Consider the following 27,328-nt stretch of genomic DNA (forward strand, 5'->3'; position numbering starts at 1 on the left):
CTCTTCCAGCTGCCCTGTCTCTGTGCAGACAGAATGCTTCAGCGTGCTCAAACATCACACAACAAGGAAGCTAACTTGGCACACAGACATCACGGAAAGAAATGTTTCCCACAAAAATTCTTGGGAGAAGAAGGATCCCAACCCATAAGCATGCACAGGGACTACTCTACTCATCAAACTCGTCTGAGGAAACCTGAAATGTTCTAAAGAGCATAAGTGATATGTTAAAGACTCGGTTGTCAGTATCAGCTCAGAGACACCATCATTCACCTTCAGCACCTGGGCCATTGGGCACATATGTGACTCTGTAACTGGTAACTCAATGTTGACATCTATGCCCAAGAGCTACCATTGACAAGGAAAGCTGGATCAGCCATGACACTGCATGAAAGGAGTCGATTCCCTGCACATGCTTCAAAGAACAAGCTCTAAATGCAGAAATTCCACACAAAAATGCCCTCACTTTCCCCTACATTCCCAGTAATTTTGATACCGACAAAAGATCAACAGTTACTTCATATCAGCAAGTGCCATTAGTAGCATTTGATGGCCGGTAAAAGCTGGGAAAAGCTCAATACAACCAGGATGAAACTCTAAATCACCATCTTACAAGCACATACAACTAGAAAAATTACATTTCTCACAGCAATTCTCTCTCTCTCTCACACACACACACACACAGAGGAGCAGAGCTGTCAGACTCATTACCACAGGCGGCAAGAACTTGATTTTCGATTTCCCTGAAACTACAGTGTAAAACATTGATACTTCGTAGCAAAGTAGTCATCTAATCCTGGAGTCTCCATGTTAGTAGGACACCTTTTCAGCAAAGCACTGTAGGGCAGCAGCAGAAGACAAGTACAGCTGCACAGCCTACACTATCTGTAAGTGTGAAACAGACTTTATCAAGTGCCTAATTGCTGCCGGTTTGCATATTTCCTTGTCGGTTTAGAAATGTTCTCAAGGTGAGAACAGGTCAATCAGGCAGATCCAATAACGAAACAACGATTCATCAAGTGGGCGACACACCGAATTTCTCAGTTTAGTATTTCCCTCTCGACACAATGGACCACGTCCATCATCTCTCTGGGAAAAAGGAAGAAGAATAGTGGACAGGCTCCGAAAGACGAAAGGCGGTATCTATTTATCTATAGCTATAGGTCTATAAGATATATCTGTAGATATATTTCTTAGATGCCATCGTGCATCTTCACGTTTGTGGGAAAGACAGATCAGGAACGGTAAAAAAGAGGAAACTACCCCCCAGAATGAAAATTTAAATAGTAATAAAAGAATAATAGATAAATAACTGCATAGAGAAACAATGCCTGGAATAAATAACCCGTCCCATATTCTGCAATTTCTCCTTTCATGGAGAAAACACCTACGTTTCAGGAAGGCAAGATCTGCAACACCAAGCGCCACCCCCATGTTCCCAGCTGCACCATGTAGGACCCATGGAACTCTTTCTACACTCGAAGAACCCCTGCAGACAGTTAGAACGGGAAATAACTTTACAAGGAACACGAAATCTCACGCCTGGATAAAATGTATCCATCCCCTCAGGGCTCCCATTTCTGCAGCAGCCTTCCCCCAAAAGCTGGCAGGGCACACGGCAGGAGAGGGAGGAACAGTCGGTAACTTCTGCACTGATAGAGCCACACGCACGTTTCCTAACTTCCTAAATACCTAAACCCTCTAATTTCTGGAAGATGAAAAGCAGGTTGACTGCCGAAGGAATTGGCGGCATGAGACTTTGCATTTAAAAGCCAGAGCAGAAAAACAAAAGGCAGCTCCGTGTTAAAGCAAACGGTACCGATCAGCACGTATGAAAGGGAACCGATGGAGCTAGTCCTGGGAACAAAAAACACCTCATCAAAAACTTAACGACTTGGCTCCAACCTTTGGGATGCCAGCTGCAAAGGACTCTTTTCACATTCTATTTTTGCCTGGGATCAGGGCACTACTGGGAGAAAGGAGGGGCCTGCCCTTCTTTGGAAAGTCTATAGTCACACTGTTTGCTTCAATAAACGATTCAGCTTAGATCCAAGCTCTGGTCCGTGTCTTCATACGCTGCAGTAATTAAAGAGTTTGTGCCGAGAGAACAACCAGGTGCCACCAGATTGCTTCAGGATAAATCTCTAACACCGGGTACCAGACCCGAGCCTGTCATGCAGAACCAGCGGATCTCCCTCTCATGAGGAAAGATCTGAGATCACCGTTACTAGCTCACAGGAGTTCTAGACAACACTAGAGTTGGAGACAAAACCTCTCGGGTGAACCTGAACCTGGGAGCCTGATAAACCAGGGAGTACCGCGGCTCACTGCCTGCTCTGAGGGGCGGGGGGATGCGCCTTCCCTTATTCCGTTCCTTCCCTCACGGAGGCACGGATCAGCACTAGTCCCCAAAAGGGGGATTCTCTTGTTTCACAGGGTACAAGGAATCTGTCGCTTTTTCCATTCGTGGAGCCACAGACACATTTTCTTTGGGAGTCCAAAATTGACAACCCGCTAACTAACGGGTTTGTGCCCAGCTAGCAAACAGGGACAAGAGCATTGCTCATTGCTCCAGGATAAAATCCCCAACACCAGGTGTCAGTGCCCAACCTGTCATGCAGAATCAGCGGATCTCGCTCCTCTCATGAGGAAGGATCCGCGGTCACCGTTACCAGCTCACAGGATTTTAGGCAACACTGGAGCTGGAGAGGAAACACCTCGGGTGAAGCTGGTAAACCGCGGAGTGCCGCGTCTCACTGCCTGCTCTGGGGGGCAGGGGAATGCGCCCTCCCCTCTCCCCTTCCTTCCCTCCCGCGGGCAGACACCGCCGCCCTCTCCCCGCCCACAGCCCCCGCGCAAGGCCCGCGGGAAAGAGGAGAGGGGCTCCGAGAGGCTGCGGGAGAGCAGCGAGAGCGCGCGGGCTTCCAGACCTGCGGTGCGTCGGGCTCCGCGGGCGGCTCTCCCGCGCCGGCGCTGCTGCTCGGGCTCCGCTTCCCGCAGGGCTCCCCGCCGAGCAGCTCCTCCGCGGGCAGGCTGGGCACCGGCAACGGCGGCGGCGGCGGCCAAGCGCCCTCGGCCACGGCGCGGCCCGGCGCCACGCACAGGTTGTAGGAGTAGGGCAAGGTGCCCTCGCAGAAGTCGGCCGGGAAGGCGGCGCCGGCCGCGGAGAAGCGCTGCGCGCCCAGGCAGCGCAGGACGGCGGGCGGCCCGGCCCGGCGCACCCGCGCCAGCACGGCCAGCGCCACGCTCAGCAGGAACAGGGCGGAGAGGAGCGCCAGCGCCAGCACCAGGTAGAACTGCAGCTCCGCCGGCGAGTCGGCGCCCGCCGCCCGCTCGCTCAGCTCCGGCAGCGCCTCCTGCAAGCTCTCGGCCAGCACCACGTGCAGCGTGGCCGTGGCCGACAGCGCCGGCTGCCCGTGGTCCTTCACCACGGCCACCAGCCGCTGCTTCGCCGCGTCCCGCTCCGACACGGCCCGCGCCGTCCGCACCTCGCCGCTGTGCAGCCCCACGCGGAACAGCGCCGGCTCCGGCGCCTGCACCAGCTCGTACGACAGCCACGCGTTGCGCCCCGCGTCCGCGTCCACCGCCACCACCTTGGCCACCAGGTACCCGGCCTCGGCCGAGCGCGGCACCACCTCGAACGGCCCCGCCGCTCCCGCCGCCGCTCCCGCCGCCGCCCCCGCGCCCGCCCCCGCGCCCGCCGCCGGCCACAGCACCCGCGGCGCGTTGTCGTTGCGGTCCAGCACGAAGACGCGCACCGTCGCCGTCGAGCTCCGCGCCGGCGCCCCGCCGTCCTGCGCCCGCACCGCCACCGCGAACTCGCGGCACTGCTCGTAGTCGAAGGAGCGCTGCGCGTACACCGCGCCGCTCCGCGCCTCCACCGACACGGGCGGCGCCGCGCCCGCGCTGCCGCCCGCCAGCCAGTAGCTCACGCGCCCGTTGGCGCCCGCGTCCGCGTCCCGCGCGCGCACGCGCAGCACCGGCGCGCCCGCCGCGTTGTTCTCCGCCACGTAGGCGCTGTAGGCGGCCTCCTCGAACACCGGCGCGTTGTCGTTCACGTCCGACACCTCCAGCACCAGCGCCGCGCGGCTCGAGAGCGACGGGCTGCCCCGGTCCCGGGCGGTGATGGTGATGTTGTAAGCAGAAGCCGTTTCTCTGTCCAGGGCACTGGCTATTATTAGTTTATAGCTGTTCTCTGATGACAGTTCTAGTCTGAAAGGCAAATCGCCGTCGATGTTGCAGCTCACTTCTCCGTTATCCCCCGAGTCTCTGTCACGGACGTTGATCACAGCTACAACTGTAGTCTCGACTGAGTCTTCGGGTACCGGGTTTAAGATAGGCAGGAGGGAAATTGTTGGTGCATTGTCGTTCACGTCTAGAATGTCTATGTGCACTTTGGCGTGCGCACTCAGCCCGCCCCCATCCTTTCCTTCAACACTCGCTTCGTAATACTTCCCTTCTTCATAGTCCAAGGGGCCTGTAATCTTCACTTCCCCTGTCCTGGAGTCCAGAGTGAAGAGTTGTCTAGCACTGTTTGCGATGTCACTGAAAGTGTAGGTAACTTCTGCATTTGTCCCTTCGTCGCCGTCAGTAGCTTTCACCTGAAAAGCTAAGGAGCCCTCTGGCAGGTTTTCCAGTAGTCGAACCTTGTAGACCTCTTTGGTGAACACCGGCGCGTTGTCATTTGCGTCGGTCACGTTAATGTTAATCTGGGCGGTCCCGGATCGGACTGGATCCCCGCTATCCACTGCCGTTAGTATCAAACGATGATTTCTCTGTTTTTCTCGATCTAAGCTTTTCTCCAGTAGCAGTTCCGCATATTTCATCCCCTCGGGACTCTCCCTCACTACAAGGGAAAAGATCGGGTTGGGCGTAAGTTGGTAGCTTTGTAATGAGTTTGCCCCAACGTCGGGGTCTCTTGCACTGCCCAGTGGGAACCTGGCTCCAGGAGGCGTTGACTCAATTATTTCTATGACAACAGATTCTCTGTCAAACTGCGGCGCATTGTCATTGATGTCCTGGATAGTAACGCTCACATGAAATATATTGAAAGGGTTTTCCACGACGGCCTCCAAACTGAGGACGCAAGGCGACACGGCCCCGCAGATGCCCTCTCGGTCTATCCTCTCGTTTACCCGCAGGTTTCTATTATCTTCCCCGAGAGTGAAGTATTGCTTTTCGTCACCAGCCACGAGCCGCAGCTTGCGTGCCGGCAGCTCCGCCGGGCTCAGCCCCAGGTCCCGCGCCAGCGGCCCCACCAGCGAGCCTCTGCCCAGCTCCTCGGGGATGGCGTAGCGGAGCCGCTCCGGTGCCACCGGGCAGCACACCGGCAGCAGCACGGCGAGCAGCGCGACCCGCCCAGCGGCTGCCCGGCCCTGCGCTGCCGGTCGGACCTCCATTCTCTGCAGACGATTGGAAATTAGGCTTTCAGAGCAGATGAATCAGTACCTGAGAGAAATCAATAAATGAAATCCCTGCCGCCGGGCGGAGAACGGGCTGAGTCAGCCAGTTCCTGCTCTTCTCTCTGCTCTGCTCCGTGGGCGGTGGAGCCGGGGAGGAGCCGACGGCGGAGCCGCTTCTCCGCCTTGGCCAACAGTGACACCCTGAGTCCGTGTCCGAGAACCGCAGCGTTCCAGAGGAAAACGACAGCCCGATGGTCCTGCTACACACGTCCTTAGATCGCATTCACACGCGGCTTGAAAAATACAGATGTTGTCGGTAGCGTGAAACCAAAAAAGTTGTATCTGTCCTGAAACGCTACGTCTATAAGTTCCCATTGTCTGGATTGCTTACACTTGCAAGTCTTCTGCGGGACAAATCCTCTTCCATTGCTCCGAGGCTATATGGGGAAGGATCTCTATCTCTGCCCCACAGTGATCTTAGCGGTGTCTAGGGTGAGGCGCTGGCGTGTTCCCGCTGCCATCTCCTCACCACGGGAAGAGAAACGGCAAGACGGGACGAATGCTGAAGCCCTGCTCGTAGATAGCGGTTTTATTTTCGATAGCTGGGACATCCAGAGCTAGCACTCAGCTTTTCCACTTTCAGCGGTGATCGCTGATGGACGAGGAAAGCCGGGAATCCCAGCCACTGAGAAAATCACAGCTGTCACACCAGACCTACAGGATCTCATCTCTGTCGACATTCAAAACCCAGCATCATCATGTCAGTGCCATACAACCCAATTCCGAATTTATTTTGTCGGTGTCTCTGACAAACTACATCCTCATCTCTCCGTGAGCCAGCCGTTACTTCAACAGGACTCAAACCTTAAGAATATATTCTGGCAAAGGTTGATGGCAGTTACCGTTGCTTGAATAAGTGATCCCTCACGAAAAGCCACTCTACCTCGCCTGTACATTAAAACCTTTTCTATGGTGAAGAACAAAAAAAAAGACCTGAAGGAAAGCTGTATCACCACAACCCCTTATGCAGAAGACAAGGAAAGGTTAGAAAAGTCTCCATTCTACCTACCTGGTGGAGGAGTTCCAGCATATACACCAACGCTGAGTCTCTGCAGATGCCAACGTGAAGACCTCCTCCCCTTCTCAGTAATAGGTCATTAAAAAAATGTTTTCCTGCTAACTCCTGCCATTTATTCAGTGGAGAATAATTTATTTTCCTCCATCTGTACTTATACACGACTCACGGTAACAAACTAACTACTCATTAAAAGGGGAATTTGGTTTGAATTTGTAGTGTTTTGAGAGTCAAGATGCAGCAAGCATGTGGGCATCTTTATATGATTTCGAGAGAAGGATATGGATATTTATATAGGGACAGGGGGGACTCTGCTGAAACAAGTTGGCGTCAATTCACTGCTTCCAGTATGGCGAGCATTGTCTATCACAAACCAGACACACATTTTCATGCACCTTCACACACTGAAACACCCTCCAAATCGGGTTTCAAGAGGGGGTTGATGTCTCCTAGTTCCAGGATTTTCTCTTCCCCCTTGTACTCGAGCCTGAGGGCCATAACACAGTTAAGTTCCAGGACGAAACAGCTAAGAACCAGCCTGCATCAGAGAGGGAAATATTTTCTTCTCACATGCATATGGCATATTTGTGTCTGATGGATGGCAGCAGAAAGGAGGAACGACCACATGGTTATTTCAGGTGAAGCATTATGTTAAGTCTCAGCTTCTGTTCTCACCACACACAAAAGTACTTGTACAAATTCACAATATTTTGGTAAGATTTAGGATCAGTACAAAAACATCTGTGCAGACATTCCCCAGGAACCTTACAGTATGTTTTCCTCTCAAATTGAAAGCAGTCATTTTTGTGTGCCACTAGTTTATTTTGTTTAAAATGCAATGATACACTGTATCACCAGCTTAAATAGCAGAATAACGAATAGAGCAATGTAATAGTATTCCTTAATTATATTCCTGAAGTCCTAAAAGCCTGTTCAGTTCATGATGAAAGATCAGTAATAGAGAAAATAGGGCAGGCTGCTTCCAAGTCAGCCTGATTAGTAGACGTGCTTTCAGGACAGGATGACGTGTTTTGCAGGGAAAAGTGTTTTAATATTATAAGGAAACCAAGGACTAAAATATTTCAAATTCTCGGATTAATTGAAATTCTGAAATTAGACACACGAAACAGAGACTGTAACGAATTATAATGTGTTTAAAAATTTTTCCATCTCTATTCTAGTAAATACACTCTATTTTGATGTCTATGCCTGTACATTATTCAACAATTACATTTGTATCGACTCCAAAAGTTCAGTTATGAAGTTGAGCAGTGGGAAAAAACTCGGTGGGATATCTTAAGAATTTTTCACTGTGTAATACCAACCTATTTGTAGAATTCTAAGTCTTCTCAAGTGGGATTGATAAATTCGTTTGTTGAAGGAGGATTTCCAAGTAACCTGGGACTTCAGAGGTCTTGGCTTTCGAACTACAAGATTGCTCAATTATATCAGCATTTGAGAGTTGAAACACAGGATGCAAAGGAAATTCTGACAACTAGGTACGAGGAAGTACATAAACAATTTCAAGGAAGTCTGAGAGGAAGACCTAGACACTGCAAATTCCTTGTGCAATTGCACATGCAATGGAATGTTCCAGCCTTAGCAAAAGCTAGATATGATGAACTCTACCCAGCCAGCAGAGAGCACGGCACATAAAACACACATAACAGACTCAGCACACATTCAGGAGGTGACATTCATTAGCTGGTGACCATCATAAAACGTGATTTCTAGGACTGTGAACACTGAAATGTCTGTAGCTACCCCAACAATCCTAAAAACCACGTACACAAAAAAAAAGGCTTAAAAAAAAAAAAATTAACGTACCTGAAAGGAAACTTGGCAACCGTTTTCGGCAACATGATCTCCGGTCAAGAGAAGATCACCCGAGGGCTCGTCGGGCGGCGGCCGGGCCGGGAGGGTGTCGCAGCAGCTGCCGCCCGACAAGCGGAGCTGGCTCTTGCGCGAGTCGGCCGTGAGCGACACCTCGTGCGAGTAGGAGTGCAGGAAGGCGCGGACGCCGTCGATGCCCACGAAGTGCGAGGCCGGCACGCCGCGCAAGGCGCCGCTGCCCGCCGCCAGCAGCTGCGAGCGGCGCCAGCGCCGCAGGCGCAGCGCCAGCAGCAGCAGCAGGAAGGCGAGGAAGAGGCAGGACACGGCCGCCACGGCCACCACCAGCCACCGCGTCAGGCTGCCGGCCGGCTCGCCCGGCGCCGCCGCCGCGCTGCCCAGCTCCGACAGCAGCTCGGCCACGCTCTCGGCCAGCACCACCGTCAGCGTGGCCGTGGCCGACAGCGCCGGCCGCCCGTGGTCCTTCACCACCACCACCAGGCTCTGCCGCGCCGCGTCGCGGGCCAGCGGGAAGCGCGCCGTGCGCACCTCGCCGCTGTGCAGCCCCACGCGGAACAGCCCCGGCTCCGTCGCCTTGGCCAGCTCGTACGACAGCCACGCGTTCTGACCCGCGTCCGCGTCCACCGCCACCACCTTGGCCACCAGCGCCCCGGGCTCCGCCGAGCGCGGCGCCAGCTCCACGCCCGCCCAGACCGCGACCGCGCCCGCGCCCGCGCCCACGCCAGGCACCGGCGCCGGCGCCGGCGGCGGGTACAGCACCTGCGGCGCGTTGTCGTTCTCGTCCACGATCACGAGCCGCACCGACACGTTGCTGCTCAGCGCCGGCGCGCCGCCGTCCTCCGCCCGCACCCACAGCCCCACCTCGCGCACCTCCTCGTAGTCGAAGGAGCGCAGCGCGTACAGCGCGCCCGTCTCCGCCTGCACCGACACGTACGACGACAGCGGCGCGCCCCGCACCCGCCCCTCCGCCAGCCGGTACCGCACGCGCGCGTTCTGCCCCCAGTCCGCGTCCGCCGCCCGCACCGTCAGCACCAGCGCGCCCGCCGCGTTGTTCTCGGGCAGCCGGGCGCTGTAGCGCGCCTCCGCGAACACCGGCGCGTTGTCGTTCACGTCCAGCACGCGCAGCGCCAGCACCGCGCTGCTCCACAGCGCCGGCGACCCGCCGTCCGCCGCCCGCACCGTCACGTTGTACTCCGACACCTCCTCCCGGTCCAGCTCCCTCGCCGTCACCACGCGGTAGTAGTCCTCAAAGGACCGCTCCAGCCGGAACGGGACGCCCCCGCCCAGCGAGCACCGCACGTCGCCGTTCGGCCCCGAGTCCCGGTCCTGCACGTGCAGCAGGGCCACCACCGTCCCCGACGGGGCGTCCTCCGAGATCTCGCTCAGCGCCGACCTCACCGAAATCTCGGGCGCGTTATCGTTCACGTCTGTCACTGTGATCACCACTTTCGCCGTGTCGAAAAACTCGCCGATGTCCCGTGCCTGCACCTCCAATTCATGAGAAGAAATTTCCTCAAAATCTAAATCTGACTTAAGGGATATTTCTCCTGTCTCAGAGTCGATATTCAAAAGTCCCGAAGCATGTTCTGAAATTTTGTGGAAAGTGTATTCAACGTGCCCGTTTGTCCCCTCGTCGGCGTCGGAGGCCGTGACGGTGAGGAGGGTGGAGCCCACGGGCACGTCCTCGGGCACACGCGCCGTGTACTCCGCCTGCCCGAACACGGGCGCGTTGTCGTTCGCGTCCAGCACCGCCACGCGGATCCGCGCCGTGCCCGTCCGTGCCGGCTCGCCGCCGTCGCTCGCCCTCAGCACCAGCTCGTGAAACGCCGCCTCCTCCCGGTCCAGCGCCTTCGCCAGCACCAGCTCGGGACGCTGCTCCCCGCCGGGGCCCGCCCGCACGGCCAGCGAGAAGTGCTCGTCGCCGCTCAGCTCGTATCTCTGCACCGAATTCCGTCCTGAGTCCGGATCGTGCGCGTCCCGCAGGGGAAACCGCGACCCCGGCGCTGCCGTTTCACTTATTCTCAGTTGCGTTTCTGCCTCTGGGAAGATGGGCGCGTTGTCGTTAATGTCCATGATCTCCACTTCGATTCCGTAAACGTGCATTTCCCCCTCCGCGATCACCTCGCAGCGCAACACGCATCTCTCCTGCAGCCGGCACAGCTGCTCTCTGTCTATCCTCTGCGCCGTCACCAAATGGCCCGTCTTCCCGTGCAGGGCGAAATACGGCGTCCTACCTGCCGAGACAAGGCTGACGCCGCGGGGGCCGAGCGCCGGCAGCTGCAGCCCCAGGTCCGCGGCCACGTCGCCCACGAACGAGCCCTTCGGCATCTCCTCGGGCAGCGAGTAGCGCAGCTGCCCCCACGCCGCCTCCCACGCCGCCACCAGCACGCACCACAGCAGGGCTCGCTCCCGCCGGCCCCGGCGCTCTTCTCTCTCCGCCATGGCAAAGCCCGGCAGCAGCTGCTTGCTCGCCCCTCAGCCCACTGGTGCCTCTCCGCGACTCCTCGCTACGCTCTTTCCTCCACCCCTTCCCCAGGCAGCCCGGCTCGGCTCGCTTTCGCCGCTCCGCTCCGGGCTCCGTCCATCAGCCCCGCCGCTCCCTCCCGGTTCACCGTTGTTCTGGCCGCCGCCGCCCGTCCGTGGCCCATCGTGAGCCAACAGCGACACTCGCCGCCGCAGCCGGGAACGGCAGCGCTCCATCCCTCGGCCCTGTCGAATTCCCTCTCCTGCTCCTCCAACTGAGCCTGCTGCTGCACCGAGCTTGCGATCGTCCCTATAACGGAGCCTAAAGATTAACGGGACATGAATCCTGGAGAGTGTCTCTGACAAGTCCTGCCCACCGCATTGCTTCCTAAAAGGCACATCGCATGATATCCTCAGAAAGCTCAGCAGTGTGTTCAGGCCCTCCGGTAAAGGAAAGAGCCTTCAACTCTCATAGGGTAAAATCCACAATAAAACAGTGAGTCATGAACTACATCAGACAACTGGATCCTTGAGCTGGAATGACCACAAGAAGCAGCTGGTTTACACCAGAAGGTGCTGGTTCCTTGTCATCCACTAAGAGAGACACACTGACACTCTGAGAGGTCACTCACAACTCGTATAGCTCATGGTATTGGAAGAGATCAGCATAGAGAATCTTATGTCCCCTGAGATGTGGAGAAATATGAGCATAGTAGTTTCAGACACAACTCCAGACAAGCACATCATGCCATGGCAGACCCTCGTCACAGAAGAAAAAGAGTGGCCTGATTCCATCCTTCAAGTCATTATTGGCCTCTTCTGCAAGAAAACAATTCTACTCATCATTTCTGCTGTCACAGTAACAGAAGTTCCCACGTGGACTCCTTGCTTGCAGGTGGCTTTGTCTCCAGGGCCAAGGGGAAGCTGCCTGCAGGTTCCTCAGTGTCCTGTGTTTGAGTGAGTGGTGGGGCTTTTTGATAGCAGGGGTGGGGGCTTTAGGGGTGGCCCCCTGTGAGAAGCTTCCTGAAGCTCCCCCAGCTTGAAGTCAACTAAACCTCTGCATGAAAACTGAGCCAATCGGCTGCACTGCATCTCTGCAATAACGTATTTAAGAACGGACTTGTGAGGAGGAGTTGCAACAGCTGCATGAACACCAAGGTCAGTGGAGGAACGGAGGAAGAAAAGAAAGGGGAGGTGTACCAGGGCAGAGACCCAGCTGTATCCTGTGGTGAGATGGCAGGGCAGCCCCCCCTGCCACCCATGAAGATCTACAGTGGAGCAGACACTGATTTATGGCCTCTGTTTTTTGCCTGGGTGATCAAGATGCTGTGCCTGAAGAAGGTCAGGGTCTTGTGGGAAAAGGTAGCCCTGCTGTTGTAGTTCAGCACTGGGAGGATTGCAGCATGTGGGGGTGTCCCACACCGGAGCAGCTCAGGAAGGCCTGCAGCCCATGGGAGGAACTCCAGTCAGAGAAAGTTGGTGACACACACCGGAGCAGTGTAAGGAAATACTGCGGCCTGTGAGGGGGACTCATGTCAGAGAAAGTTTCTGGAGGACTGTCTTCTGTGAGAGGGGGACCACGCTGCAGCAGGGGGAAGAAGTTCCAGAAGCTCCTCCCACCAAAGATGGAAAAACTGGGAGCACTGACTGCACCCCCCATTCCCTGCCCCTGTGCCGCTGGGGGAGGAGGTAGAGATATCGGGAGCAGAGCTGAGCATGGGAAGAAGGGAGGGGTGAGGGGAAGGTGTTCTCAAGATATGGCAATGCTTCTCACTGTCCTACTCTGTTAAGTGATGTTAGTGTCTGTAAAAAATACATGCTTTTTTCATTCCCATAACGAGTCTGCCTCTTCCTTGTAACAATAAAGGGTGATTTTCCACTAATGGTGCTATCCTGAATCCCAAGACTGGCTCTCTGTCCCTTCTAGTTGCTGGAAGAGAAGGGGGAGAGAGTGGGTGCATGGTGTTGGGCTGCCGACAAGGCTCAAACCACAACACTCGGTTGCAATGAGCTCTTGGAGTTTCTCCTGCCCACCAGTGACTTATGCAGCACAAACCACAACAGCACAGCTCAGCACAGGCCTGCGCCTGCCCCGATGAACTGGACCGAGGATCATTCCCTCTTCTACGTACAACACTCTCCCGCTCAGCAGAACTACACCAGCCAGTCCTCAGGACTTACCTTTTATCAGAGATTTTACAGAAGGGACGGCTGTGCTCCTCGGCATTTCAGGAGAGGGAATCCTCTCCTGGGCAGTAGTTCTTGCCCACCTCTCGGGAATCCACCCAATACTTCCCCAAGGGAACACGCACGCTGCCTTGGTGACATCCATCCACCCATCCATCCATCCATCCATCCATCCATCCATCCATCCATCCATCCATCCATCCATCCTCCATCCATCCATCCATCTGTCAATCCATCCATCCATCCATCTGTCAATCCATCTATCCCTCCAAAAGCTTTAGAATCAAAAGACTTTGTGCTCAAACACCCCAGAGTTGCTACACGCAGCAGGAGCTGTCGGGAGACTTGGAAAGGTCACTGCTCCCACCTCACTGCTTTGCAGAGGCCTTTGCACACCCAGGGCCCCTCTTAGCCCAGGCGACACTTTCCCCTGGCCTGGAGCTCACTGGGCTCTCTCACAGCCAGAAGCTCACTGCTCAGAATCCCACAGAGGCCTGGCAGTAGTTCCCTGCTCCCCACAATTTCCCCAAATGCTCTATCGGACACGTCTCCACACTGAACCAATTCACCTGCTCAACTTCACCTCAGCCAAGGGATAAAAGGAGAAAAAAAAATCCCAGCCTTTTTGAAAACTTGGCAGAGCATTCCCAGAAAGAACCTTGCTACAAAGACCAGTCTCCACACAAGGCATTCACAGGTTCTCTTTATTTCACTTTTACACGCAAGGGTACTCCGGGTTACAACGATGCAGTTTACAACTGCTCTACATAACAGCGTGAGGTTCTCTGAATACCCTGTGCCACACGGCCTTCATTCAAACAATCAATTATTATATATGGGGTGACAGTCCTTCTCAGGCAAAATAGGCAACACAAGGCTCAACAAGGTTCACAGAGTAAAAGGAGAAGGGGTAAAAAAGAGAATGCACGTGCCCTAACACAAACCCAAAAAATCTTTTTGGGACACCTTTCCACTCCCATCAAGAAGCCTCTGAATTTAGGAACAATGATGATGAGGTCAAACTCAACAGTCCTTTTTCAAGTTCCTCCTGATTCTGCCTTCAGACAATACCTTGGAAACAACTTCTGGACTTTTCTTGCACGTGTAGAAAAGCAACACCTATTCCCAGCTCTGTCCAGGTACAGCCTGTGCCAACACCCTTGGTGCTGCTGCACTTCCAGGGCACTCCCAAGCAGGCAGCCCATCCACCCACCCAGCCCCTCTCATGGCCCAAAGGGACAGCTCCTGTGTTTTACTGCTCTCCCGTAGACAAGATGTGGCTTCTCTAGCCAAGGGGACAATAGACCCTCCGTGCCCGCTGAGCTGGGACTGTGCACATTGCAACAGTTCGATGTGCGCAACTCCCCGCTTTACCGGGCAGCACCAGCGCAGCATTTACACACACCCAACGGCTGCACGGACAGACAGAGAGACAGAGCCCACACACCTCCCAGACAGACCCCCAAGAGAAAGAGAGGAATGAGCCCCGTGCATGCACCACATTGGGACACAGTACTCACAACTTCCTTGCTTTTCTGGCCTGTGACCAGCGCTACGTGCAATTCAGCGAGCAGGCGATTGGTCTGCCCGAGCACACCGGTGAGTTACAACACAGAATTTGAACTCCATGGTCTTGCCTAACAGTGAGTCTGACAAAAAACGTAGTGGGGGATCTTGGAAGTCATCCCACTCTCAAAGAGTTTCAGAAATATCTGTCAGGAAGAGGAAACCAAATCTTTCCAGCATGAGGGAGGTGTAGGTTTGCTCGGCTGGTTGGTTGGTGGTTGGGATGGAGAAACAACAGTTCTTCTCCCTTCAAATTTGTGGGAAATTGGTGATGCCAATCGCAAATGCAGATTTACTCTGGAGGAACCACGGCCGCACGCAGTAGCCTGCATCCCTTCCTGTCATGGGGCACGAAGCCTCTGGCCGTGCTGCCTCCGAGCTAGTTAAAGGCAAGACTGTGGGAGTGTTGGGCAGAGAGCGTCCCTGGGTCCCCCGGTGCCGTGTCCTCCACAGCCATAGGGCCATGGGGGAACTGGAGCTCCTCATCGGTGCCACCCCCCGTAGGCACGGTGCTGTGGCGACAGGCTGGGGAGGATGGGCTTCAGGAACTGGAACTCGCTGCTGCCCGAGCCCGTTGTGAGGCTGACCTCGTAGCAATAGGCGTGGGGCAGGGTCCCTGCAGCGGCCGCATCAGCCGGGACCCTCGGCAAGTTGCTGGGGCCATAAAGCCCACGCTCAGGCGTCAGCTCCTTTCTCTTGCACACCTTGCGAGTGATGAAGGCTGCGGCGGACGCAAGGAAGAGGAGTGAGACGCAGACCAAGGAAATGATTAAATAGGTTGTCAGGGAGCCGTCGTCGTCCTCCGTGGCCGGGCTGCTGTGGGGGATGCGCACGTCTGAGAAGTCACTGAGCAGGAGCGCGCTCAGCGCAGCCGTGGCTGACAGTGGTGGCCGCCCGTTGTCTCGCACCACAACGACGAGCTTCTGCTTCACGGCGTCTCTCTCGGTCACGGGCCTCCTCAGCCGCACCTCCCCGCTTTGGGCACCCACCGCAAACAGCCCGGGCTCAGTGGCCCTCAGCAGGTGGTACGAGAGCCACGAGTTCTGACCCGAGTCAGCGTCCACGGCCACCACTTTGGTGACCAGGTAGCCCGCCTCAGCCGAAACGGGCACCAGCTCGCTGGGCGCCGGGCTGCTGCCCTGGGCCGGGTACAGCACCAGCGGCGCATTGTCATTCTCATCCACCACAACAAGGCGGACGGTGACATTGGCACTCAGAGGAGGAGTCCCCGCATCAGAGGCCATCACCCACACCTCCACCTGCCTCACCTGCTCGTAGTCCAAGGGCCGCAGCACAAAGACGTGCCCGTTCTCTGAGTTGATGGAGAGGCAGGAGCAGGGAGGCTGCTCTGCGGGCTGCGCTGGGGCCAGGGAATAGGTCACCTTGGCGTTGGGCCCCACGTCAGCATCCCAGGCGCTCACAGCTCCAACCAACACCGTGGGGACATTGTTCTCTCGCACGTACATGGTGTACGACGTCTCGTTGAAGACAGGCGCGTTGTCGTTCACATCGGAGATGGCCACCGTGAAGGTCTGGGTGGTCGTCAGAGGAGGCGACCCCGCGTCCGCCGCTGTGACAGGGAGGACGTAGCGAGCCGTCTCCTCCCGGTCCAGCTCGCTCACAGTCACCAGCTCGTAGTAATTCTTATAGGCCGGCCGCAGGGAGAACGACAGCTGGTCCTCAAGGGCACAGGAGATCTGCCCGTTGGCACCGGCATCCCGGTCCCTCACAGCAAAGAGGGCCACCACCGTCCCGGGTAACGCGTTCTCGGGGAGGGAGCTGCTGAAGGAACTCACCACCAGCTCCGGTGCGTTGTCATTCACATCCACCACCTCCACCAACACCTTGCAGATTGCCGACAGTCCCCCGCCGTCTCTGGCCCGCACACTGAGCTCGTGACTCTCTGCTGCCTCATAGTCCAGAGGCGTTGTGAGTTTAATTTCACCGCTGACAGGGTCAATCCCAAAAGCGGAGTTGCTCTGCCCCACTGCTTGGCTGAATTCATAAGTGATGTCCCCATTAGATCCTGCATCCCTGATCGGTTGCCACCACGCTGACAACCACAGAGCCTTCTGGAGCATTTTCCAAAACCTGCCCAACATACAGCTCTTGCGTGAAGATTGGGAGCATTAGTCATTGACATCTAGAATGACTAATGCTGGATTTGGGTGGTCCCGCTCCTGGGGGGAGAGCCCCCATCCACAGGCTAATGACACTGAAACTCATCTCCGCCTGCTCCTCTCGGTCTAGCGGCTTTTCCAGGACTAGTTCAACAATCTTATCTTCAGCACTTATCGACTCCCAAAGGAGATGCTAAAGTACTCATTCTCGGGAGCGATGCTGTAAGCCTGGATGCTGTTGCTGCCAACATCCAGGTCCCGAGCCTCCTCCAGCGGGAAACGCGAGCCCGGGTTGCTCATTTCCAGGATCCTCAGTGTGACTTGCTCCTCCGGGAACACGGGCGAGTGGTCATTGACGTCCTCCACGGCCACCTCGACCCGCACGAACTGCAGCGGGTCGGCCAGCAGCAGCTCGACGGGGAGCGTGCACGTCCCGGCCTGCCCGCACAGCTCCTCCCGGTCCAGCCTCTCCGCCACCACGAGGCGGCCGGTGCCGCGCTCGAAGCGAAAGTGCTGCCGGCCGTCCTCCGAGGCCAGGCGGGCGCGGCGAGCCGAGAGCTGCGCCGGGGCCAGCCCCGCGTCCTCCGCCACGTTGCCTACCACGGAGCCGCGCTCGCCCTCCTCGGCTACGGAGTAGCGGAGGGGCTGGCAGCGAGCGGGCGGCAGGCAGAGGAGAGCCGAGAGCCAGAGCACTTGCCTTGCCGGCGCCATGGCGCACGGGGCGGCGGGCAGCCTCCGTCCCGCGGGGCGCCCGCGCCGTCCTCCGCCGAGCGCGGCCGCCGTGGCCCTGCAGCGGGGGAGACCGGGGCACCGCTCGCCGCCGCTGCCGCCGCCGCCGCCGCCGCCCGGCTGGGCTGGGCTGGGCTGGGCTGGGCAGGGCCGGGCCGGGCTCGGCCGCCTCCCCGCCCGCAGCCGCTCGGCGCCGCCTTGGCCGGCAGCACCACCCTGCGGCCCGCGGCGGGACTGCGCCCGCCGCCCGCTGCCCGCTGCCCGCTGCCCGCGCTGCCGGCTCGCCCGGCCACGCGCGGCCGTGCGCACACGCGTGGGGTCCCCGCGGCAGGACGCGCACACGCGTGGGGGCCCCGCGGCAGGACGCGCGCACCCCGCGCCGGGGCGGCAAGCGCAGGGCAGGAGCGCCCAGAGCCCGGCGGGGCCGCCGCTGCAGCCCGAGCGCCCGGGCAGCGCCGGCAGCTGCCCCGCGTCCTCCCCCGCTGCCCAGAGCCCGCGGGCAGGCGTGCGCGCCGGGCTCCCGGCAGGCCGGGCCCTGCCCCGCCACGGACACGCCGGCAGGACACGCGACACGCGTCGCCCGCCGGGCCGCTCGGCCAGCGCGCCACTCGGCTTGCTGTCAGCCCCCGGGGCGCTCAGGTTCTGCGCCATCCCGCTCTCCCTTCCGGGGAGGAAGAGGTTAAGCAGTGTCCGGACCTACCCCTGAGGGACAGCACTCGTTACAGATCCCCACAGGGACACGGAGGCGGTGACGGCCACTCCCTCAACCTGGCAGCCCACCCGATTCCTTTTTGTCTACTCAGTAGTCCATTCAATTCCTTCTCCTGTAAATTCGGCCTTAAATTCCTTCCCCATTCGATGGCACAGCTAAATTCTTATCCCCATAATAGTACATCCAGCAATTCCATCTGTTTCTCCGATTTGGAGACAAGGACAGCGTGTCACATGCCTTGCAGAACTCCAGATAGGCGACTTCCGTAGCTCTTCCCCTGTCCCCTGATGCAGTCATTCCACCGCACAACGTCACTAGGTTGCTCAGGCAAGACTCGCTCTTGGTGAAGCTGTGCTGGCTGTCCCCAAGCACCTCCCTGTCCCCCAGGTGCCTCAGCAGAGCTCCCAGGAGGATCTGTTCCCTGAGCTGCCCAGGCACAGAGCTCAGGCTGACAGGTCAGTACATCCCAGCTGTCACGTCAACTGGTTAAGGCAGAAAATCTCAGAGAGAACCAAATCAACACTCTCAGTCCAAGCGTATTCAATATATGAACCTGTTACCGTTCGGATACACTAATAGTGGACGGCACCTTCACTCTAGTCATGCTCATGAACTAGCACGGCCACTCTTTGGTCGCGTTCAGTGAGAAACTGAAACGACTAGCTATTTAAATAGTCCAGTTTATTTAAGTGACAGATATAGAGGTCCTTATGATTGTCGGTGAGAAATACACTGCCTGGAAAGTACGTGCAAATAAGAGGATATATAAAGCACACAACAAAGTTATAACAGTACAGCCAGGCTATAGAAATGCCAAAGGGACTTTCTAGAAACATTTCTAAGTTCCTAAGTCTTACCCAAAGGCATCCATACGGGGAGGGAAAGAGAGGCTCAGCCCATCAACTGATGCCAGAAGTTCACACGATGGTGTCTTCCATCAACTTCCCTGGGCTATTTTTATACTATTTTTTACCTTCCAGCTGGAGTTTGAGTGACTCTAGACGTAAATACCTTCAGTATGGTTGGTGTAAAATCCTCTCGCTTCACATTTAAAGGTAGACATTACAAAAACACAGGGCACGGAGTCAAAGAGGAGTGGTCGCACCTTAGCGGCGGGCAGCCTTTGGGATGGAGCTGTGTTTTGCTATTGTAATGACCTTGTAACGAGCAAAGTTCGCACAAAGGACAGCATTTCATCAAAATCCAACAGGATGTCTGGCTCGGGGTAGCCAGTATGCAGCTTGTCAGTTCTGTAGTTCCCCCTTGTTCATGTACCTGCTGTACCATCGCAGGGAGAGACCTGAGCTCTCCAGCCCAATTCACCCCCCGTGGTGCTCTGCAAGAAATATTATCCCAGCAATCGCAGATGTCCTGGTGGATTCTTCGCACAACAGCTGCAGCTGTGTTATGCCCTAGACGCCTTTTGATTTTATACCATTCCGTAATGAGTGAACAATGCTGGATTTTGGTCATTTTTGTAATTATTCCACACCAGGGTCCTCCTTGCAAACCTTTTTCCAAATGGCTGCAACGTTTCCCTTTTTCCGGTCACCAGGGACTTCTCCGGAGTGCCATGACTTTTCAAATATCCTGGAGAGTGGCTTGGCAACTGCATCAGCCTCAGGACCCTCACTTCTCTCAGGACTCTGCGATGCACCTCCTTGGCTCCCACACCTTCTGTATCTTCAGCTTCCTCAGGTCCGCTCAAAACTGATCTTTCCTTACAGTCGGAGGGACTTTGCTCACCCAGTCCCTGACTTGAGGCTCATCCGCTCGAGATGTGTGGCATTGTTAGCGGTCGCAATCGCTAAAGAACTTATCTACACACAGCAGATAAGCAGGCACTTCTTTATTCCAGCACTGGGGAACACGGGGGATAAATCCGCCAGAGACTTGTTCACCGACAGGTATAAAACACAACATATTTATACACTTTTTCAGCAGAGTCATAGTTACATAAGATCAACAAAATTCATAAAGTTTAAGTTGACCTTGATAATGATTGTCTTTCAGTTACCTCACCTTAACTATATTCCTATTGTACAGAAATCATTGGTCATCTTTACTGATTCATTTAAATAGAATGGGGGGATGGCAGTGATTAGCATATTCATGTTATTTCCTGGAAATTATTATCATATGCAAATGTCTCTAACGCACGCGTGGTTATACTGGATGGGGGTCCTCTGGTGGTCGTCAATAGTCTTCCTCACTGTGTCCGCTGATTGAACTCCATCCTTGAGCATGCACATTTTATCTTTGGCTAATGCTCATTTCTCCCTTGGCTGATCTTCCTAACCAAACCAATTTCTTCTGGTACCAATTGTACCAAGTCAAGATCCATGACCAGTACCTATTGTGTTAATTCAGAGTCCATAACGATTCTTAGAGTGTTCAAGGCACACAGCATACTAGTTGCTTAATCCTAAGGGCCTTAGTGTACTTTATATTCTTCTAGCTACTGTAGCTTCATGTTAAATCCAAATCATACTTTTAAACTAAAATCAAAGTAATATTCTAGGATTCAAAATGTTTTATTAGGGTGACTGCAACAGCATGAGAGACTGCCAGTGAACACAGAAGCAAAAGTATTGATGAGGAACTCAGCCTACTCCTTCTCTGGTTACGAACTACATCAGACATCCACGTGCTTGAGCTGGGATGACCCAAGAAGTAGCTGATTTACACCAAGAGGTGCTGCTTCCTGTTGGAGAATGGCTCAGAGACGAGGGTCCTGAGCCCACCGAGCAATTGTACGATCAGAGCCTGTTCTAGGGGCTGATGCTGGGCCTCACTAGGGTTTGCCTGCCGCTGCTCGCAGCTGCTGATACATGAAGAATGTCAAGGACGAAGCAGTGGTAAACAAGTTTGCTGGAGACAAGCCAAGTCAAGACGAATGTTGAACTGAATAAGCAAACAACAAGGGGGAGGGATATAAAAATGTAATCTTTCTAACTTAGCCTATGGCTTACCAATACGTATGCATAATTACGCTGCTGTCTATATAAGAATATGTTGTACCAATAAAGGTTGAAGATTGCTCTATCATTCGTGTCGAACTGACTGCTGTCTTCCCTCGCTCGTCAGCTTCCTTGTCATTTCACTGAGACACACCAAGTCTCTAAGAATTCATTCACAACTCTGTTATAGCTCACAGTATTGTTAGAGGTTAGTGTAGAGGATCTAATGTCCCTTTAAGTGTCGAGAACCCTGATCTCAGTAGCTTCACATGGGACTTCAGCCGAGCACATCATGTCAGGAAGACACCGGTCATAGAAAAAAAATACGAGTGGTCCCCCTTGCATCCTTGAGGTCAGTAGAGGTCTTTTCGGCAAGAAAGCAATTCTACTCATCCTTTCTGCTGTCACAGTAACAGAAGGTCCCACGTGGACTCCATGCTTGCAGGTGGCTTTCTCTCCAGGGCCAGAAGGTTCCTCAGGATCCTGTGTTTGAGTGTGTGGTGGGGTTTTTTGATAGCAGCGGATAGCACCTCCTTGGCTCCCACACATTCTGTATCTCCAGGTTAATCAGGTGCTCTCAAACCTGATCTTTTCTTACAGCAGGAGGGACTTGCTCGCCCAGTCCCTGACTGGAGGCTCATCCGATTGAGATGTGTGGGATGAGAGACTGCCAGTGAAGACTGGGGAAAAAATATTGTTGAGGAACTCAGGCTTCTCCTTCTCTAGTCATGAACCACATCAGACACCCAGATGCTCCACATGGAACGACCCCAGAAACAGCTGTTTTGGAACAGGAGCTGCTGGATCCTTGTCACCTCAACAAGAGAGAAATGATGACTCTCTACAGAGTTATTCACAACTCTGTTGTAGCTCACAGTGTTGAAAGAGATCAGCATAGAGAATCTTATGTCCCTTTAGATGATGAGAAGCCTGAGCACAGAAGCTTCACACATCAATCAAGCCACGCACTTGATGCCATACAGACCGAAGTCATAGAAATGGAAGGGTGGTGCCGCTTCCATCCTTGAAGTCAACATAGGTCCTTTCTGCAAGAAATCAATTCCACTCATGGCATCTGCTGTCACAGAAAAGACTGTCCCACGTGGACTCGTTGCTCACTGGTGGCTTTCTCTCCAGGGCCAAGGGGGAGCTGCCTGCAGGTTCCTCGGATGCAATGAGCTCTCGGAGTTTCTCCTGCCCACCAGGGATTTATGCAGCACAAACCACAACAGCACAGCCCAGCACAGGCCTGCGCCTGCCCTGATGAACTGGACCGAGGATCATTCCCTCTTCTACGTACAACACTCTCCCGCTCAGCAGCACTACACCAGCCTGTCCTCAGGACTTACCTTCTATCAAGGATTTTACAGAAGGGACGTCTGTGCTCCTCGGCATTTCAGGAGAGGGAATCCTCTCCTGGGCAGTAGTTCTTGCCCACCTCCCGGGCATCCACCCAATACTTCCCAAGGGAACACGTACGCTGCCTTGCTGACATCCATCCATCCATCCATCCATCCATCCATCCATCCATCCATCCATCCATCCATCCATCCATCCATCCATCCATCCGTCTGTCAATCCATCTATCCCCCCAAAAGCTTTAGAATCAAAAGACTTTGTGCTCAAACACCCCAGAGTTGCTACACGCAGCCAGAGCTGTCGGGAGACTTCGAAAGGTCACTGTCCCCACCTCACTGCTTTGCAGAGGCCTTTGCACACCCAGGGCCCCTCTTAGCCCAGGCGACACTTTCCCCTGGCCTGGAGCTCACTGGGCTCTCTCACAGCCAGAAGCTCACTGCTCAGAATCCCACAGAGGCCTGGCAGTAGTTCCCTGCTCCCCACAATTTCCCCAAATGCTCTATCGGACACGTCTCCACACTGAACCAATTCACCTGCTCAACTTCACCTCAGCCAAGGGACAAAAGGAGAAAAAAAATCCCAGCCTTTTGGAAACTTCTACAGAGCACTCCCAGAAAGAACACCTCTACAAAGACTACAGTCTCCACACAAGGCATTCATGGGTTCTCTTTATTTCACTTTTACACGCAAGGGTACCCCGGGTTACAACGATGCAGTTTATAACTGCTCTACATAACAGCGTGAGGTTCTCTGAATACCCTGTGCCACACGGCCTTCATTCAAACAATCAATTATTATATATGGGGTGACAGTCCTTCTCAAGCAAAATAGGCAACACAAGGCTCAACAATGTTCAAAGAGTAAAAGGAGAAGGGGTAAAAAGGAGAATGCACATGCCCTAACACAAACGCACAAAATCCTATTGGGATACCTTTCACTCCCATCAAGAAGACTCTGAATTTGGGAACAACGATGATGTGGTCAAACTCAACAGAACTTTTCTGAGTTTGTTCAGATTCTGCCTTAGGAGAAGCCTTTGGAAACAACTTCTGGACTTTCCTTGCACCCATGGAAAAGCAACACCTATTCCCAGCTCTGTCCAGGTACAGCCTGAGCCAACACCCTTGGTGCTGCTGCACTTCCAGGGCACTCCCAAGCAGGCAGCCCACCCACCCAGCCCCTCTCACGGCCCAAAGGGACAGTTCCTGTGTTTTACTGCTCTCCCGTAGAGAAGATGTGGTTTCTCTAGCCAAGGGGACAACAGACCCTCCGTGCCCGCTGAGCTGGGACTGTGCACATTGCAACAGTTCGATGTGCGCAACTCCCCGCTTCCCCAGGCAGCACCAGCGCAGCATTTACACACACCCAACGGCTGCACGGACAGACAGAGAGACAGAGCCCACACACCTCCCAGACAGACACCCGAGAGAAAGAGAAGAACGAGCCCCGTGCATGCACCACATTGGGACACAGTACTCACAACTTCCTTGCTTTTCTGGCCTGCGACCAGCGCTACGTGCATTGCAGCGAGCAGGCGATTGGTCTGCCCGAGCGCGCCGGTGCATTACAGCACAGAATTCGAGCTCCATGGTCTTGCCTAACAGTGAGTCACACAAAAACTTAGTCGGGGATCTTGGAAGTCAACCCACTCTCAAACAATTTCAGAAATATCTGTCAGGAAGAGGAAACAAAATCTTTCCAGCACGAGGGAGGCATAGGTTTGCTCGGCTTGTTGGTTTGTGGTTGGGATGGAGAAACAACAGTTCTTCTCCCTTCAAATTTGTGGGAAATTGGTGATGCCAATCGCAAATGCAGTTTTACTCTGGAGGAACCACGGCCGCATGCAGTAGCCCGCATCCCTTCCTGTCGTGGGGCACGAAGCCTCTGGCTGTGCTGCCTCCGAGCTAGTTAAAGGCAAGACTGTGGGAGTGTTGGGCAGAGAGCGTCCCTGGGTCCCCCGGTGCCGTGTCCTCCACAGCCATAGGGCCATGGGGGAACTGGAGCTCCTCATCGGTGCCACCCCCCGTGGCACGGTGCTGTGGCGACAGGCTGGGGAGGATGGGCTTCAGGAACTGGAACTCGCTGCTGCCCGAGCCCGTTGTGAGGCTGACCTCGTAGCAATAGGCGTGGGGCAGGGTCCCCGCAGCGGCCGCATCAGCCGGGACCCTCGGCAAGTTGCTGGGGCCGTAAAGCACACGCTCAGGCGTCAGCTCCTTTCTCTTGCACACCTTGCGAGTGATGAAGGCTGCAGCGGACGCGAGGAAAAGGAGTGAGACGCAGACCAAGGAAATGATTAAATAGGTTGTCAGGGAGCCGTCGTCGTCCTCCGTGGCCGGGCTGCTGTGGGGGACGCGCACGTCTGAGAAGTCACTGAGCAGGAGCGCGCTCAGCGCAGCCGTGGCTGACAGTGGTGGCCGCCCGTTGTCTCGCACCACAACGACGAGCTTCTGCTTCACGGCGTCTCTCTCGGTCACGGGCCTCCTCAGCCGCACCTCCCCGCTTTGGGCACCCACCGCAAACAGCCCGGGCTCAGTGGCCCTCAGCAGGTGGTACGAGAGCCACGAGTTCTGACCCGAGTCAGCGTCCACGGCCACCACTTTGGTGACCAGGTAGCCCGCCTCAGCCGAAACGGGCACCAGCTCGCTGGACGCCGGGCTGCTGCCCTGGGCCGGGTACAGCACCAGCGGCGCATTGTCATTCTCATCCACCACAACAAGGTGGACGGTGACATTGGCACTCAGAGGAGGAGTCCCCGCATCAGAGGCCATCACCCACACCTCCACCCGCCTCACCTGCTCGTAGTCCAAGGGCCGCAGCACAAAGACGTGCCCGTTCTCTGAGTTGATGGAGAGGCAGGAGCAGGGAGGCTGCTCTGCGGGCTGCGCTGGGGCCAGGGAATAGGTCACCTTGGCGTTGGGCCCCACGTCAGCGTCCCAGGCGCTCACGGCTCCAACCAACACCGTGGGGACATTGTTCTCTCGCACGTACATGGTGTACGACGTCTCGTTGAAGACAGGCGCGTTGTCGTTCACATCGGAGATGGCCACCGTGAAGGTCTGGGTGGTCGTCAGAGGCGGCGACCCCGCGTCCGCCACTGTGACAGGGAGGACGTAGCGAGCCGTCTCCTCCCGGTCCAGCTCGCTCACAGTCACCAGCTCGTAGTAATTCTTATAGGCCGGCCGCAGGGAGAACGACAGCTGGTCCTCAAGGGCACAGGAGATCTGCCCATTGGCACCGGCATCCCGGTCCCTCACAGCAAAGAGGGCCACCACCGTCCCGGGTAACGCGTTCTCGGGGAGGGAGCTGCTGAAGGAACTCACCACCAGCTCCGGTGCGTTGTCATTCACATCCACCACCTCCACCAACACCTTGCAGATTGCCGACAGTCCCCCGCCGTCTCTGGCCCGCACACTGAGCTCGTGACTCTCTGCTGCCTCATAGTCCAGAGGCGTTGTGAGTTTAATTTCACCGCTGACAGGGTCAATCCCAAAAGCGGAGTTGCTCTGCCCCACTGCTTGGCTGAATTCATAAGTGATGTCCCCATTAGGTCCTGCATCCCGATCGGTTGCCACCACGCTGACAACCACAGAGCCCTCTGGGGCATTTTCCAAAATCTGCCCAACATACAGCTTTTGTGTGAAGATGGGCACGTTGTCATTGACATCGAGAACGACAATATGGATTTGGGTGGTGCCGCTCCTGGGGGGAGAGCCCCCATCCATGGCAATGAGACTGAAACTCATCTCCGCCTGCTCTTCTCGATCTAACGGCTTTTCCAGGACTAGTTCAACATCTTTGCCTTCAGCACTATTACTTCCAAAGGAGATGCTAAAGTATTCATTCTCGGGGGCAATGCTGTAAGCCTGGATGCTGTTGCTGCCAACATCCAGGTCCTGAGCCTCCTCCAGCTGAAAACGCGAGCCCGGGTTGCTCATTTCGGGGATCCTCAGCGTGACTTGCTCCTCCGGGAACACGGGCGAGTGGTCATTGACGTCCTCCACGGCCACCTCGACCCGCACGAACTGCAGCGGGTCGGCCAGCAGCAGCTCGACGGGGAGCGTGCACGTCCCGGCCTGCCCGCACAGCTCCTCCCGGTCCAGCCTCTCCGCCACCACGAGGCGGCCGGTGCCGCGCTCGAAGCGAAAGTGCTGCCGGCCGTCCTCCGAGGCCAGGCGGGCGCGGCGAGCCGAGAGCTGCGCCGGGGCCAGCCCCGCGTCCTCCGCCACGTTGCCTACCACGGAGCCGCGCTCGCCCTCCTCGGCTACGGAGTAGCGGAGGGGCTGGCAGCGAGCGGGCGGCAGGCAGAGGAGAGCCGAGAGCCAGAGCACTTGCCTTGCCGGCGCCATGGCGCACGGGGCGGCGGGCAGCCTCCGTCCCGCGGGGCGCCCGCGCCGTCCTCCGCCGAGCGCGGCCGCCGTGGCCCTGCAGCGGGGGGGACCGGGGCACCGCTCGCCGCCGCTGCCGCCGCCGCCGCCGCCGCCCGGCTGGGCTGGGCTGGGCTGGGCTGGGCAGGGCCGGGCCGGGCTCGGCCGCCTCCCCGCCCGCAGCCGCTCGGCGCCGCCTTGGCCGGCAGCACCACCCTGCGGCCCGCGGCGGGACTGCGCCCGCCGCCCGCTGCCCGCGGTGCCGGCTCGCCCCGCCACGCGCGGCCGTGCGCACACGCGTGGGGGCCCCGCGGCAGGACGCGCGCACCCCGCGCCGGGGCGGCAAGCGCAGGGCAGGAGCGCCCAGAGCCCGGCGGGGCCGCCGCTGCAGCCCGAGCGCCCGGGCAGCGCCGGCAGCTGCCCCGCGTCCTCCCCCGCTGCCCAGAGCCCGCGGGCAGGCGTGCGCGCCGGGCTCCCGGCAGGCCGGGCCCTGCCCCGCCACGGACACGCCGGCAGGACACGCGACACGCGTCGCCCGCCGGG

General features: G+C 56.4%; 4 protein-coding genes across 4 annotated transcripts; all 4 read right to left on the reverse strand.

The window, feature by feature from the left end:
- Positions 1-960: 960 nt before the first annotated feature.
- LOC122153265 (protocadherin gamma-B1-like) lies at positions 961-5,666 on the reverse strand. The gene is made up of 2 exons (XM_042790505.1): positions 2,844-5,666; positions 961-1,086 (listed from the first exon to the last, which is right to left on the reverse strand). Exons 1-2 carry the CDS (start codon positions 5,394-5,396, stop codon positions 961-963), a joined length of 2,679 nt encoding a protein of 892 aa, XP_042646439.1. The 5' UTR covers positions 5,397-5,666.
- Positions 5,667-7,292: 1,626 nt separating this feature from the next.
- LOC122153226 (protocadherin gamma-A10-like) lies at positions 7,293-11,347 on the reverse strand. Its single transcript, XM_042790030.1, has one exon. The coding sequence runs from the start codon at positions 10,765-10,767 to the stop codon at positions 8,293-8,295; it is 2,475 nt and encodes an 824-aa protein (XP_042645964.1). The 5' UTR covers positions 10,768-11,347; the 3' UTR covers positions 7,293-8,292.
- A 3,676-nt stretch (positions 11,348-15,023) lies between these two features.
- LOC122153266 (protocadherin beta-4-like) lies at positions 15,024-17,454 on the reverse strand. The gene is given in 6 exon segments (XM_042790506.1): positions 15,024-16,574; positions 16,576-16,671; positions 16,674-16,697; positions 16,700-16,744; positions 16,747-16,842; positions 16,845-17,454. Coding segments are annotated over 6 exon segments (2,340 nt in total). The 5' UTR covers positions 17,373-17,454.
- A 5,622-nt stretch (positions 17,455-23,076) lies between these two features.
- LOC122153253 (protocadherin beta-15-like) lies at positions 23,077-26,903 on the reverse strand. Its single transcript, XM_042790430.1, has one exon. It carries the CDS (start codon positions 26,765-26,767, stop codon positions 24,326-24,328), a length of 2,442 nt encoding a protein of 813 aa, XP_042646364.1. The 5' UTR covers positions 26,768-26,903; the 3' UTR covers positions 23,077-24,325.
- Positions 26,904-27,328: the final 425 nt, after the last annotated feature.

The sequence above is a fragment of the Tyto alba genome, unplaced genomic scaffold (assembly GCF_018691265.1).
Source record: "Tyto alba isolate M040663 unplaced genomic scaffold, T.alba_DEE_v4.0 Super-Scaffold_17, whole genome shotgun sequence".
Classification (NCBI taxonomy): domain Eukaryota; kingdom Metazoa; phylum Chordata; class Aves; order Strigiformes; family Tytonidae; genus Tyto; species Tyto alba.

What these genes read in the sequence shown, in the direction of transcription:
- LOC122153226 (XM_042790030.1), bottom strand. Translation starts at nt 10,767, where the DNA reads ATGGCGGAGAGAGAAGAGCGCCGGGGCCGGCGGGAGCGAGCCCTGCTG.
- LOC122153265 (XM_042790505.1), bottom strand. Translation starts at nt 5,396, where the DNA reads ATGGAGGTCCGACCGGCAGCGCAGGGCCGGGCAGCCGCTGGGCGGGTC. An exon ending in GCGGGCCTTGCGCGGGGGCT is followed by an intron (nt 1,087 to 2,843) that starts GTGGGCGGGGAG and finishes CCTTTTTCCCAG; the next exon opens with AGAGATGATGGACGTGGTCC.
- LOC122153253 (XM_042790430.1), bottom strand. Translation starts at nt 26,767, where the DNA reads ATGGCGCCGGCAAGGCAAGTGCTCTGGCTCTCGGCTCTCCTCTGCCTG.